This window comes from Prionailurus viverrinus, chromosome A2 (assembly GCF_022837055.1).
Source record: "Prionailurus viverrinus isolate Anna chromosome A2, UM_Priviv_1.0, whole genome shotgun sequence".
Taxonomy (NCBI): domain Eukaryota; kingdom Metazoa; phylum Chordata; class Mammalia; order Carnivora; family Felidae; genus Prionailurus; species Prionailurus viverrinus.
In genome coordinates, this window is record NC_062562.1 from 32,177,670 (window position 1) to 32,193,577 (window position 15,908).

General features: G+C 42.3%; 1 protein-coding gene across 10 annotated transcripts in view; it reads right to left on the bottom strand.

Moving 5' to 3' along the window:
• Positions 1-15,908, bottom strand: part of MAGI1 (membrane associated guanylate kinase, WW and PDZ domain containing 1) — a 639,927-nt gene that overhangs the window by 23,124 nt on the left and 600,895 nt on the right. For all 10 annotated transcript variants that reach the window (XM_047848921.1, XM_047848916.1, XM_047848920.1 and 7 more), the window contains 3 exons: positions 9,933-10,149; positions 3,250-3,341; positions 1,367-1,559 (listed from right to left, as the gene is read on the bottom strand). In XM_047848921.1, the coding sequence (XP_047704877.1) occupies positions 1,367-1,559; positions 3,250-3,341; positions 9,933-10,149 (502 nt within the window). The remainder of the gene's footprint in view (positions 1-1,366; positions 1,560-3,249; positions 3,342-9,932; positions 10,150-15,908) is intronic.

Consider the following 15,908-nt stretch of genomic DNA (forward strand, 5'->3'; position numbering starts at 1 on the left):
TATAAGTGAATTCATACGATGCTTGTGACTGGCTTATTGTACTTAGTCTCCTGTGTCTTAAGAGATTTAACATGGCTTTGACCCAAAGCTAAAAAGCCCAAATATTTAATATTTAAAAACAAATCTGAAACAAAAATCACATTGCTTCTATTACTTTTATTTGGGTCAGTGAAGTCAGAAAGTTTTCATCGCCATCTCCAAAGCCATTTTTAACTGACAGCCTCTGGCTGCATGGAATACCATTTTAAGAAATTCTCCGAAGCCGCAGATGAGCTCTTGGAGCATAATCCATGACTGATTTTAACACTGTTTTCCCTGGTTTCACTAAGGTAGGACTCTCACACTGGAATCTGATATCTTAATTCTATAATTAATGACATGCCATTTAAATGAGCTATACAAAAAATTTTTAACAAGGTGCCAGTTAATTTTATTTGGCAAGTATTTGTTTCATTAATATTAAAGCTATGAAGAAATGATAGGATTTCATGTCCTATTTCTTCAGTAATTCAAGTGATAGAACGCTTAATCTGCTTTTTTCTGCATTCCATCTTCACTATTTCAAGGTGGGGGCTGTAGACACACCCAGGGGAACTACCACCAAGTGTGCTTTCAAGAGGCTGGTGAGTGAATGGAAGGAGACAATGAACTGTCTCAAAATGGCAGATTCTGATACAGAGGTAAACCATGATTCACAAGAATGGCAAGGAAGGAATGCCAAAATCGGAAGGCAGTTGGAAGAAGGAGGGAATTTCTGAGGGTTTCACAGAGAAGGTTTTATCTGAGCTGGGCCAGAAAGGGTTTGTATGTTTGGAGAACTCACGTACAGTACCTGAAAGCCTGCAGGCAGGAGGAAGGGGTCAAAGATGGCCTAGCACTGGCCACCTCTACACCTTTCTGATGGAGAAAACAGATCTTGCCTGATTACATATGCAGGCAACAACAGAGTAAAGGATCATTCACTTTTTATGAGCTTATCTGGCAGCACAGAACTAATTTTTGTTCTTTTAATTTGAGGCTACAACTCTCCTGACTTTTAGAACGACCTCTTTTGTTGAGAATTAACATTAAATGAAGAAGGTGACTAAGTTCTGGTCGGCAAGGGGGATGAGCAGAGGTAGTATATATCTGACTAGTCTTCTTCTAGAAGCTTTTGCTGAACATGCAGGAATGGCACATTAAAGTACTTTTGAGTGACAGAAGTTCTGCTGGGTTTGAGAGAGGCAGACCATCTGGAAATTCTGAGCTTAATCACATTTGCAAAGATTTGCTAAAATAGATGCTCGAGGAGGCAGACACAGGAAGGAAGCCTTTCCTGTGCATCAAGTGACAATGCGCTGTCTAAAGGAATGAATGAAAAACATACCTGTAAACACCACTTTGCGCCGCACAGTGAGATTGACGTGGCCTTGCTTGGCAGCTTGTTGCATAAGCTGGACCACAAGCTGGTGTGATTTTCCAATGACCGGTGTCCCATCCACACAGATTAATTCATCCCCAGACCTCAGGCGGCCGTCTGTATCAGCAGCACCCAGTGGTACGATGTGACCAATATAAATCTGTTGAATAAGTGGATGACGGGTGAAACATTAACCTTTTGATTTACTATTATACTGATGGCCTTCACATTGTTGAGAACAATTCAGTGTGTTCATTCACGGCTGCATCCTTGCCATAACCGTTTATTGAGCACCCAGTGGGTACCAGGCCATTGTGAAGGTGCTATAACAATTCTTAAATGGTGGAAAAGTAACTTATTTCCTTTTTTTAAAGTTTATTTATATACTTATTTTTAGTAATCTCCATACCCAACATGGGGCTCCAACTCACAAGAGTCAAGAGTCGCATGCTCTTCTGACTCAGCCATCCAGGTGTCCCAAGAGTAACTATTTCTTGTTTGGTTCCTTCCATTTACCTGTGGTCTGGTGATGACTCACTCTTTGTCCTCTTTGCAGAAATAAATCACTTTACCCTGTCATTTGCAAAATCTTTTCTCCTTTTCTGTTCACCTAAGAACCTTCCTTCTAGAAACTCTGGAAATTATAATAGTAATACTACTTTTCTTTTTTTTTTTTTTTCAACGTTTATTTACTTTTGGGACAGAGAGAGACAGAGCATGAACGGGGGAGGGGCAGAGAGAGAGGGAGACACAGAATCAGAAACAGGCTCCAGGCTCCGAGCCATCAGCCCAGAGCCTGACGCGGGGCTCGAACTCACGGACCGCGAGATCGTGACCTGGCTGAAGTCGGACGCTTAACCGACTGTGCCACCCAGGCGCCCCAATACTACTTTTCTTTAAAGGTCCAGCACTATGCCTAGCAATAGGGAATGCTCAGTAAATACTGTTCAATGAAGAAATGAATCCAGCAAAGCCTGGTTTGATGTCCCATCGCTGTACTTTTTTAGCACCCACATGCAGAGACGCCTTTATATTTGGGGTCTGGTTGTATTTACCAGTCATTAAACCTTAGCTAAAATATTTGTGTTTCCTTGCCTTCTGTAGACAATAATGCTCGTGACTACCTTTACCTAGTACTTAAAGTTTACAAAGAATTTTGACAAAAGAGTGATTAAGAATGTGGACCCTGAAGTCAGACCCATTCCAGTCCCTCCACTTACTAATGCTATGATCTTGGGCAACTGAATTAACCCTTCTTTGTCTTTATTTGATAATTTGAAAAATGGGGATACATTCATGAGTTTGAGTTTCTCTCATGAGAAATGACAGAATGTATATTGAAAGTCATTAGCACAGGCCCTGGCACATAGTAAGTGCTCAATAAGTGACAGCTATTATTATTATTATTATTAATTATTATCATGAAGAAGTTAACAATATTTATCTTTAGTTCTCTTTTCTCCTTTCAAAATGGTCCTGTGATAGGATACTAAATTTATTTTAAAGATGAGGGACCTGAGGATCAAGAAGGTTAAAAGTCTCCTGACCTTTGTTCAGGGTTATTTTTATTAGTTTTTATTAGTTGATGCCTATTATTTTGCTTTTTGTTTTCACTTTCCTTCATGGGGAGCTCCAGATGCTGCTGCTGCCACTTGTTATCATCACAAATACCAACTTTTAAGTAGGGTACTAGTCTCTTTGAATCCAGTGGATGAGCCATACTGTCAGAGATAAGGCAGATCTGTGCTGCACGCAGCTGGGCTCAAATCTTGGTGATCTGCCATGGCTGCCGGTTGGCTCTGGTATCTTAGAAGACAGCACTGGGGGGAAGAGGTAGACAAGAGACTCACAGGTTCTCCTGGTTCATTTCCACCCAGAATCCTAAATCCAAATCCAGTCTCTTTTCTCCAGAGAAAGATGTCCTGTTCCTGGTAATCTGGAACTGCAGAGAAGAAAGAAAGAAGAGGGAGGTTATTTCTATGATAAAAGGAATCCTGCTCAAAAGGTGAACATAGAAGACCAATCCTGATGGTGCTTGAGCAGATGACCGCTTTCCGACATAAGAGCAGGAAGCAAAATAATCCGGATGGATGAAATAATGGAGGACACTGGGCAGAAATCAGTAGGGGGACAGGTCACTGGGCCCTACGTTTTTTCAAAGGACTAATCACTGTTTGATAATTCCTAATCAAGCCCAAGCCATTATCCTGGACTAAGCCAGAAGTCAGTGTTGACCACTGCCCTTGCTATTGTTGTCAGAAAAATTAAGTAAATTAAAATCATTACGTGTGGGACCACAAAGTGGGTGCCTGTGTCTGAGACGAGAGCTCATGCCAAGCCACAGTGACCATTGAAACCGAAGCTCGCTCTGAGAATTTAGAAGTCCTAGTAAGTCATCTGATGTCATACCAAGTAGAGGATGAAAGAAAACAGCTTGAGTCAAAGAGTTTTCACTTAAAAAAAAAAAATCACTTCTTTCCCCCTTTATCAAGATCTGCAATCCAATCATCTGATTTGTTAGATCATTTTTGCCAAAAGTTACTCTTGAACGTCCTAATATGTCCAGTTTTGCAAAGTTTGCTATGATTTCAGTAGTACTACCCAAAAGTAGCTGGCCTTTGATATTCTCAACATGAATGATGACTACAAAAGTGTTCCGTATCAATTTTTCATGTTTTCTCCACTAGAATGACTGCTTTACTCCAGAATTTGCCTATAATATTTTAAAATTATAAGTATTAACTTATTATCCAATAACTTGATATTTTACTCTTAAAAGTCATTAATGGTCCAAGCTTTAAAATAAAAATTCTCATTTATTAAAAGAAAAATAACTTCTGTAAGACAATACCCACTGTATGTGAAAGTGTTCTATATACCACTGTGTTACTTAACGAACGTAATAAAAAATTATTTCTATTTAATTCTTTGTTAGTATTTTAATGTATACAAGTGTATTTTGTGATCTTTAAATGACCTATCTTTTATTTAAGGAAAAAAAATGGTTTGGTGGCAGTGAATCCTAAAGGAAACTTTCAAATACTGTCCTACATACTTTCTGGCTTGTTTAAGAAGTAGGGCTTTGGGTTGAAGGAGTGCGTAGGCCTGAGGGTTTAATTCTCATCTTCAGTTTTGTACAGTGGGGAGGGGAGAATTCAAGTTGGCAAGAGATGTCCCTTTTTAGTGACTCACCCAATCGCTCTGAACGTACACTCAATGAATACGCCGAGAGAGAAGAAACTAAATGGACAGGTAAGTACCAGTCAGAGAAGTTGGAGTCCAATATTTTTGCCTGAGCTATCTTAATACGATGGGCTTTCGTTGGTGCTTTATGCCCAATGCTTTTTTATTATAATTGTGGAGGCTAAGCTACAAGCCTCCATGGAATATGCAGTTAAGCTACATCATAGGACTTCCACAAACACAATTTGAGAATGATATTTTCTTGAGCACGCTAAGGTAACAGTATTTTCTTTCTGTTCCAGTAGCTGCCGAAAGGGTATTTGTTCTAATAGCCTCATTGAAACAACAAATTAAATCAGGTTGGGTCTCCGTCTTGGGTTCACTCAAGCAGGAGGATTATTTCCAAAATAGACCATGGGTGCTTTGCAGCCAGCACACGGTTGCTGGCAGAGTCTGCCTTAAGTCTGCTGAGCCCTTTGTCAACAAGGGAAGGATCTCTGCAGAGACTTCAGCCTACGCCCATTTTTCTCAGCATCACTGAACACAAGAACACTTGCCCCTCCTCCACTAGCACCAAATGTAGCAAGTTTCTGCCTTCATTGACTCATTTAGGTTTGTTACTACGGTATGGGTGGTTGTGGCCAAAAGACTTAGGCTTATCATACAGTTTAGTCCATAGGAAAAAAAGCATTTGTGTCTCTCTGAGAATCAGCCGTAAAGTGGCAAATTTGTTGCAAGAGCTTCCTGTTGAAAAGGAAGATGCCCGAAGACACCAAAGACGTTGAAGATGCCAGTGATGAGCTAGGAAAACACAGACACCAACACGATACATCAACACAGACATGTTACAGAGAAAGTCTTTTGGTACTTTGACTTTGGCATTTTGACCATTACACTCTCCCGTCAACCACACTCCACGTACCCAAACAGCTGACTTTGGTGATAAATCAGTCATGAACTGTGTTACAGAATTACAGAATTTCTCTCTTTTGTGTTCTCGGCTGCCACTTCTGCCCAGGGGCACTGAGGTTTCTAATCCCTGCCCCAAAATGGTTTGCTCTCCTCTTTATTTCAGGCAGATTTTAGAAGAATTAAGTTTTCAGGAGGCAGCAGGGAAGAATTATCTTTCTGATATTGATATCACCCCTCCCCCCCCCTTTTTTTTTTTTTGAGTAAGGCTGAATCAAAAAAGAACTAAGAAAACTTTGTCCGGTTTTTCTCCTTTTTAAGCCCTTGCACGGGGGACAATGTCAGCAGTTACCTCCTTTGGTGATGCCAGAGACAACTCAATAAAGCAGTCAAAAGACTTCCTTTGATAATTACAAAGAATGGAGTCACTAGGTTTGCAGAGAAACCTCCTGGTGTCTCCATTACTACAGACACACATTTCCAGACTTGGATAAAATGTGCCCATCACTTTTTATTTCATCTTGTCTTTGGTCTGTGCTTGGTCAACAAGAGTGCCATAACACTTCTATTCATGGCAGTTCTCTTTCTTCCCTCCCTTCTCTGAGGTTTCCCCCAGCCCCCGAGACCAATGGCAACATCAAACAGTATGAATAATAATGGAGAAATAAAAGTTTTCAGTGGATCCTTACTCTGACATTCTCCAAAACTCGTGGAACTGATTTCTCTTTCTCTTTCACCCTTGCTCAATCCCGATGCAGGCGAAGGTGACATAGCTGGAATATTAATTTCACAATTTTGCAAAGCTTAATGTATGTGCTTTCTCTTAGTTCATTTTAATTTAGTTGTGATTGATAAGGAACGTGCAGTTAAGCTTTCACAGTAAAGGTCATGGCTGCTATGGATTTTAAAAGACTACAATTTGATTCTGTGGGTTTTTTCTTCTTTTTTTTTTCATGGTGCTTTTCTTGTCAAAAGCTGGTATTTACAGTTGTTCCATGGAGAATTTCACAGAAATAGCATTACCATCCCCGACGGTTCACATTTAATTATACCTTAAAGTACACATTCTCGTATGACTTTGTTTTAATCATGTCATGAACTTCAGGTCTGTCTAAACCCTGATTTCCTTTTGAAAAAAAAAATTAATTTACTTTTGTTACTGCCACGCCACAGCATTTATTTTGAAAAGTATCAGATTCCCAATGGAATTCATTCTTGTAGTAATACCTGTTCAGATGAATTCTAGGCAGTTCAACCAGAGTAGCCTTTTATTTAGAGTCAAAAATCATCAGATCTGGCCAAGATCGGAACAGAACACAAATAAGAGCTGTCATAACAGCTCTTAAAATCTGGAAGTACAACCAAGCTCCTTAAACTCACTACAGTAAAGGATCCCCGTGACCAATTCCAACCTGCGAGCATGTTTCTCCTGAATAGGACAGGTTTACAACATTGGTACAACAGCTCTGACTTTTTTCTTTCCAAACTATTTTATGAACAGAGACTGTTGCACTTGCAAGCTTTAGACTTCCTTTCGTACACACGAGATACTAGCTTGTCTTCCTGAACATTCGCTAGTAACACTGTATCAGTATCATTTTTAAAGGCATGTGAGCAATGGACATGTTACTAGAGAAAATACAAAGCAGGCCACGTGGCTTTTAAAGGACTTCCATACTTGACTTTGTTTTTAATTAAACATTTAAGCCCTTCAAAGGGATTTATTAACACATCCGCAACTCAGATTGATTCGTTTTGACACTGGTGTTTTGACAGATGGCCCTATCAGGAATACACTACTTTGTACAGCATTTATACCACGTGAAGGAATCTGATCAGAGACTGTGTAAATCTTCACCCTGTCCTTCAGAATAAAACGAAACAGAAGAAAAATTTATCTTCCAGATAAAAAGGATAACATGGGTCCAATGAAAGTGTTCTTCCTGACTTCAAGTTCCCCGTTTTTCTTGGAGAATTTTGTTCATTTTAATATGTTTTGGGGGGAGGGGCAGGGAATCACATCTAACAAGGCTACACGCTGTATTTTTTTTTTTCTTCTGAAAGACAAGATAAAAAACAATCTAAGGTAATGGGAGAAATGGATCTGGGATACAGCAAAACACTGATTAAAAGACAAGATTGATGTAGGTTCATTTGCAGGTACTGTGAAAAGAAGAAAATCTGTGACAGACACTGAATAATTACCATGGGGGGTGGGGAGTCTCATCATTACTCTCATTGAGCGGTGAGGAAGAAATCCATGTGAATCTTAACATCAATTAAGTTGTTACGATCACTCAATTATGGAGCCTCCAATCACCCAAAAAGAAATTGATTCTCATTTATGCTGCTAGATCCTATTCCTTAGATGTTATAGAAGGCAGAGCCAAAACTGGCACCATTCCAAATATTTCGGTCTGACAGCCGCCTGAATAATTTCGACGCTTTAAGTAAGCTAGCTGGCTGTGTGGTAAGAGTACATTTTTTTTTTTTTTCCTGGTAAAAACTTCCTGGGAAATTTGATGAGACACTAAATTCTTAAGAAATTTTGCTTCCCTCAAGGTGAACATGGAATTTGAGCTGGTGTCTCCTATTAAATGGGTACATTAGTCGTCTGTCAATCTGCCATGCCCCAGCAGCACTGCAGAGCACGACTTCTTTTACCACCAAAAGATTCGTCCATGAGAAATTCAGTCACAAATGTGTACTGTATGGAGAAAAGCAGGTGCTTGGTCAATAAAGCAATATCTCAACATCAGCCGAAGGTGGGCCATTGATTGGAGGAGCCACATGGTTAGAGGGAAGTGTGAAGAGAATGTGAAAGTATTCCTCTTTGGAAAACATTTGTTCGATGAAATCACTACAACGAGTGAGAACACAGAGTGAGGACAGACCCTGGGTTCATACGTACCAACTAAGGCTTACAAGGGATGTTCCAAATGGAACTTCATTTCCTCTGGCCTGGCCTCAGGGATACTCTAGGGGGTCTTTCTAGACCAGGGACTAAATAAATTCCTTCTCAGATTATCTGGCTTTTGTCAGCATAGGGAACCCTTGGCCAAAACGGCTTATTTCGTGTCCCACACTATTGTAGTAAGAACGCAATGCTATTTCTCCCTTGACGAAGGAAAGACTAGAGTGACCCTGAGGGACTTCCAAAATTTGGTAATCGTCAAGACTCCAGACTTGCCTTGTGCCCCCTAACTGCTGAATTTCACCCAGGAGGGTGGCCAACTATCCTTCTCAGATGGGGATGCTGGCCTCCCCTGCCCTGTTTTGTTTGGGTCACAGAGGAATCACTCCAGCCAGCAGAGGAAAGGCTTCAGAGCCAAGTCTGAGTGGGTGGGCAAGAGGCTGGAGCCTTGGGGGCTTTGCCTGAGAAGCAACCACAGCTGTGGCTATCAACAAAACTTGTCTGGGGCTGGAGGGGGTGGGGGGGGGGTGTCAGTCACAAAGAGGATGGACAGAATGAGTCTCTCCTCGCCTCCAATTTTAATCAGACCCTTCCCCAGACTACGCCTCCTCTCTCATTAAACATTCTTGCCCACCCCACAGCCCGATGGGAAAACGCTCCTGTCGACTCCTTCCGGGCTGCTGCATCCTGACCAGTCGTCCTCACGAGAAAATGTCACTTAAGAGCAACTTCCAAAACAGGGGGTCAGTCTGTATCCTCTAAGATTAGGGCGCCTTAGGGGCTTTCACTGATAATGGCAGGATCAATGATTATTATGTTTCGTGAACAGTGTTTGGAATCATTTCATAATGAAAAGAAATAAAACACAAAGGCACTATTAAGGGCATTAAGAGCCAAAAAGTGACGGATGGATGCCGTCACCAGTTCACATTTATCGAAAAGGTGAAGCCAAAGGAACACACATGACCACAGTATAAATAATTAAAGCACAAACCACTCACTGTGGGTTTTTTTTTTCCTTCCTTTTTTAAGGGGAATGTTTAAAAAGGCTGGTAATGGTAAAAAAAAAAAAAAAATTACCAGTATTCTTAAAAAAACTAGGAGACCTCTAAGAAAGCATTTAATTTCTTCTCATTACTCCTGCAATCCAAACCAATCGTATTTACGTTCTATGGTACATCAGAGCTGTTTCTCAAGAACAAGGCCACGGTCTCTACACGGGCAAGAGTTAACGAGACAGCAGCTCTTACCTGCCACTTCTTCTAAGTGAAGGGAAAAATAAATCCATTTTTATCCAAGCCCTTTATTTGACCACCATCCATATCAAGCCCTCCCCAAACTGCACACATAATGGATCCTCCATGAACACCCAGCAGATTCTATCACTACTCCGAGAAGCTTTCGCCTCTCACCTTGATTTACCTCTCCTCTGTGTACACACTGAAAATCTATTTTCAAGAAGCCTCAGGAGACGGTTGAAGCCTTGGGGAGGGGGCTCGGGAAGACAGGGGCCAGGGTGCTACTCACGTCGGTTTTCATACATGCTCCTGGACTGGGCCCAGATTTTAAAAGGATCTGGTTTTTTCTGCCCAGAGCTGTCGGTTTGATCTGGAGTTGGGGCCTCTGCAGGTGGGTACTCGGGGAGCACCTGTGTGCTGTGGCTTGGGGAGGCCGTGTGCAGGCTCCGGTGGCTGGAAACACTGTGCTGAGAACTATTCTGGCTGTCTTTTCTTTCCAGTGGTTGCTGAAAGCAAGCGAGTGAGAGAAGCAAGAAGAGAATTGTTATTGGCTCTCTGAGTGGGTGTTTCCATCAGCTTGTTTTTGTTCAGCACGTCTGCGCACACATATGTAAATACGTCAACAACATTTGGGTTTCCATCTTTCTCCAGCTAGTGCTGCATGCAGATAAATCCCCAGGTGATTGGCAGACAGAGAGAGGGGCGGGCCAGATGGGAAGACATAATCACAAACCATATTGCTCTCTGGGCTGGAGCAGAAAACAAATCCAATTTCCATCATAGGTTCCCAGCTAAGACCCTGGGTGCATGTTTTACAAGACGTATCAGTTTAGCATCCTCATTTTTGTGGCTGCTGTTTTAGAAGGTCCCAGGGCAAGCCGTGAAGTGGGGAGACCTTAGGCTATTGTGGTAACTGTCTAGGTGAGGGAGGATGATGGCTTGGACCAGGGTAATGTGGCAGAGATGGGGACGAGTAGGTTGTATGCAAGGTGTGAGAGAAGGGAATCAAGGACGGCTTCAAAGTCGAGGGTCTGATCCAACTGCAAGACTCAAGTAGCCTCTTACTGATATGGCGGCGATAAGGGGGAAGATTATTTGGGTCTGTGCAGTTAGAAGTAAGAGTTCAGTTCTGGGCTTGTAAATTTGAGCTATGAGACATCCATCTGGACGTGTCCTATAAGCAACTGGATCCGTGACTTTGAAATTCAGGGGAGAGATACGAGATGTATCACTTCAACATCAGCAATTTTTGGACAAAACATGTGACACAAAATACCATGAGGGATTTAAATGTAAGGCTATAACAGCCAGAGTAAATACAATCAGGGCTAAAAATGTTCCTGGGAACTTCCCATTTTGCATCTTTCAATAACAAAATGCCCCACTTTTACCTTTTGCCATTAGTTCTTCAACACTGTAAGGAAGAGATCAGACCTTTTAAAAAATCATGCCTAGCATTATATGTGCACTGCTACTTATAAGCATATAAGTAGTTATCATATGAAGAGCTTCCATAATTCTTAGCCACTCAATTTTGTAGGAGTCACCTTTCACCTCTTTACCTCCTGACACTGCTGTTGCTTAAAAAACCAAGATCAGACTTTTCTATATGGGTTGACCTCAGGAGGTCAGCCTTGTTAGATCTGCAACCTGTCCAAAGTCCAAGCAGCATTCAAAAGGAAAGAGTTTCATTAAATTTCAATAGAATAAGCAGGTTTCTGTGCTTTGAAACCTGCTCAGCAAAAGACCCTTCCCATTTTATGAAATGCTCTTTGTTTGAATGGTGATTGAACAGAGAGCAAAACCTAGTGGGAAGAAAAATACCTGGCAGGAAATGAAATCACTTCAGTTCTTATTTCCTTGAATAAAAGATGGTGGTAAGCCCCGGTGTTCAGTTTCCCCCATTCAAAATACAAATTCTGGAATCCTGCCTCTCACTTAATAGATGCTATGTCCCTATACTTATCTGCTTAAAAGCACCGTAAAGGGGCAGAGGACAGGAAGGGGTATCTCTGTCCTCTCTTATGGGACCTGTATAGCTTGTGCTAGTTAATTGGTTTCCTAAGATCTTTTGACCCAGAGCATTTCAGTTCCCTAAAGTTCCATGTAGCATCACAATCTTCCCCTTGGTCTTACAATCAACCCTATCAAAACCTTCCTCCCTCTCTCCCCAGGTATCCATCACCTTTTATTCCCCATCTTCATGGAAATGTTCAAGTTCCCTTTCATCTCAGTCTCAGGTCTCTTTACGCCCTCCCCTTTGAGTCTTCGCTTCGATATCGGTATCTGAAGAAAGTCCCAGAAAGGCAGAAACTTCATCTACCCTTGACTAATACAGATTACAGGTCTCAATATGGATTTTGGCAAGGATTCAAAGGTGAGGAGATGGGCATGTATTTGATGAAGGCAAGACAGAGCACTTAAAATTATATCTGGTGTGCCTGCGGGAGAAATTTGAGGCCCACATTCTACACTAGCAAAGAGGTCTTGGTAAATAAAACCCTGAGAGGCTCAGTTCACGCAGACTCCGGGGGACAACATATATACTCTGGTGAAGGCAAGAGGAGAACACACTGAGATCTGGGCAGGGACAACTACCACCATCCCCCCATATCGACACCGTTTCCTTGTGAGGATGAAGTGTTCAGCTCAGACCTACATGGATCCGCATTCCAGAGATGTGGAATAAAACCTGGTTTTCCGGCTTCTAACAGTCCTTCCCGACAGCACCTGTGGCTCCTGGGGCCAGCTATCTGATTTCTGCCCTCCAAGAACCTCAGTGGCTGCCTTCTTGCCTCCCTGGGGAGACGTGCTTAAAGACTTCAAGTCAGAAAATGTTAACGGCCAACACACCCTTTCACGTTTATTATTTTTGAGAGACAAGAGCCAGAGCGCAAGCGGGGGAGGGGCAGAGGGAGAAGGAGACAAGAATCAGGCAGGCTCCAGGCTCTGAGCTGTCAGCACAGAGCTTGACGCGGGACTTGAAACCGCAGACCACAAGATTGTGACCTGAGCCGAAGTTGGATGCTTAACCGATTGAGCCACCCAGACGCCCCATCTGCTTTTTATAAGGTATAGATAATGCTTGTTATAATCAAGACAAAATTTAAAGCTATTTTCATCTTGAAGTAAACCTTGGTAAGGAGAATTAATGCAGCTGTTACTTTTTATATTTTGGTAGTGTTTTATTTTTGTTCTCAGGAAAGGAAGAAAAGAGTATTTTAAATATAAAAGGAAGTAATTCCACAGATTAAGGACCTCTGGAGTTCACCCTAAGAACCGCATCCCCTCGTTCAAATGCCCACCGTCTCTGGGTTCCTCAAATAGTAGCAAATGCCAGAATGTGGGACTGGTCTACTGACACTAAATTCATTTCACAGTTAACGTCAGTCTCTGATCCCCGAATCTTCAGGATCCTTTGGGTCAAGACGATGCTTCACAAAGCCTCACTGGGACTTAAAGTGAGCTGCCCTGCAGGGTTACCTGAGGGAAAGGTCACAGTCTTCTTTCCCAGGGTTCCTTTGTAGTCCCTGGAACCCCAATGTAACCTCTGCCGCTCACCCCCTCCTTCTGAACTGGAGAAAAATTTCTTTCTGGCAACCTTGCCCCACTGACAGAATCTGCTAACAGGCTGGCCTTTTCTCCTGCAGAGAACGCACATGTGTTTTTACACACACGCCCACAAGTGCATGTGCACAGGTTGTGTCTGCCGTCTTGCGGCTTCCCGAGACCCTCAGATGGATGTAACAGATCTCTGACACGGAGGACCTGGAAATCTCAGGTTTGACTGAAGAACGGCTTTGCCATTACCACGGTGTGCAAACAAAGTCCACCAGAAATGGCTTGGGCCATTTTTCAAATTTTAACACCCTTTCTCACCTCCCAACAAATGTCTGACTCCGGTCCAATTTAATACAAAATGACAGAATGTGGAATGAGTTTGTAAAACCGTCTCTGGGGGCGCCTGGGTGGCTCAGTCGGTTGGGCGTCCGACTTCCGTCAGGTCATGATCTCGCGGTCCGTGGGTTCGAGCCCCACGTCGGGCTCTGTGCTGACAGCTCAGAGCCTGGAGCCTGCTTCGGATTCTGTGTCTCCCTCTCTCTCTGACCCTCCCCCGTTCATGCCCTGTCTCTCTCTGTCTCAAAAATAAATAAACGTTAAAAAAAAATTTTTTTAATAATAAAACTATCTCTGAAACTGCATCTCTGCATCCCTTTTAAATGCCACCTAAACCCTGTCCCTGAATTTGGCAAACAGAAGTAAATTAAGCATCATCCTGAGAACACGCTCAAAAAAAACTATGTCACCACTTAAAGCTATCACTAGATGACATATTCTAACCCACGCTAATGGGCTAATGCACAACATTCTGGAAGCTGTTTAGATTTTCCTCTGATAAGATTTAACCTCGCCTTATGTTTCTTTTCAAGTTCAATTATGCAAACCACTTGATTTGAAGATATATTCTGTATTCAATATCTTGGTAGTCTAAGTTTTTTGAAGCTATATGCTCTGTGTGTATGTGCTAGAGTTCAAAATATGCCTTCTTCCCTTCTGTGGGCATGCTAATTAGCTTTCATGTTGCCTTTTATCTGATCAGAGCCCAGAACCGTCCAGGAGAAAAGTCATGTTTATGTATCTCTCAAATTAAAGTCAACTTGTACCTCTACAGCCACCCGGAATTACCTCTCAGCAAAGACCTGGGGCATGAGAACAAATTCACTTCTGAACTAGTTATAGCACAGGATCAGATTTGCATCTGGTGGGATTGTCTTTCTCCTCATTTTTCTAGGTGAGAAACTGGTCCCAAGAGATCTATCTGTAGCTCAAGAGACATTTCAAGTCTGTTCTTCGATGCATACCAGCACCACGTGACGACCTAGCACACAAATGCCAGAACGTCCAGACCAAGCCCTTGTACGTAGCTACCCACAATGCATATTGACATGCATTACAGTTCACTCATCCAATAAGTACACACACGACACTTGCTGTGAGCCAGATTCTCAGGCATACATGTGCAAAGGGAGATAGTACCTAAACTCTTAGAATTGATGCTTGTATCTAGGTGTGTGTGTGTGTGTGTGTGTGTGTGTGTGTGTGTTGATGGACATTAATCACGTAAACCTAACAGTTTGATACCAACATCCTGCAATGCCCTGTGGGTAGGTGGTAGGGAGAGACTTGTGGAAAAACAGCCCATTAACGGGAACAATATGTGCTAAGTCTTCAAAGCAAAAACGAGCTTGGGCTGTCTGAAGAAGAGAGAGAACGTAGTGGGACACAGCAAGGGAGTGGGATGGCCTCAGATATGCTTGGAGACCAGATACTGCAAGCACTCTGAGGGGTGCTTTAAAGAGTTTGGGTTTCATTCTGAGTTCAGAGGAGAAGAAATCTAATCGGGAATTTAAAGCAGGGATGTGCCAGGACCCAAATGACTTATAGAGGGTTTGGTCTGGCTACTGAGGGGGTGACTAGGTTGGTGTGGACAGGAGGAAAAGCAGAGAGGAGAGGCTATCGTGTATTCTATGGGAGACATCCAAGGTGGTTTACACTACAGAATAGCAGTAATGGAGGGGAGGGGGAGAAAGTGAAGCCAAAGACATTTTGGTGCCAGATTCAACAGGCGTTGCTGAATGGAGGGCAGGGAGGAGGAAACGGAGGGGAGGACATCTTGGAACCACGGATATTCACCTCCCAGGCCTCCGGCTTGAGCGACTAGTTGCAAAGATGTACCACATACTGGGATGGGTATTTCCAAAGCCAGCTCTTGCCACTGCTCTGATTATTTGGGAAGGAAGATTTTTATCTTTAAATCCCGTATCAGTTGACTAGGAAGAAAGAAATGGGCTCAATTTTCAAAGCTGCACAAAAGTCCTTGGCCACACACTACCCACGCACACTTGTGTCATAAGGTCTTGTAAAATAAAATTGTACCAACCTCCCTAGAACAAATGATTTCCTAACTATTGACAGGCCAGGGCAATTGGGAAGATGCAATGGTTTTTATAAATGGAAATAGGAAAAAAAAATCAACTCATCAGTATTTCACAAAATGATTTCAAAACGAAGGTACTTATAAAGTGAGCTGAAAATATTTGCTCAGAAGAGTAAATGAATACAGACAGCACTTAGGAGCTTAAATGATGAAAAGAATTCATGTGGCTTAAAGATGACAAATCGATCCATTTTAAAGCAACATTATTTACAGTTCACTTATCTGCCAAGACTGAAGGCCACTGCAGTGATTTACATGGACAACAGG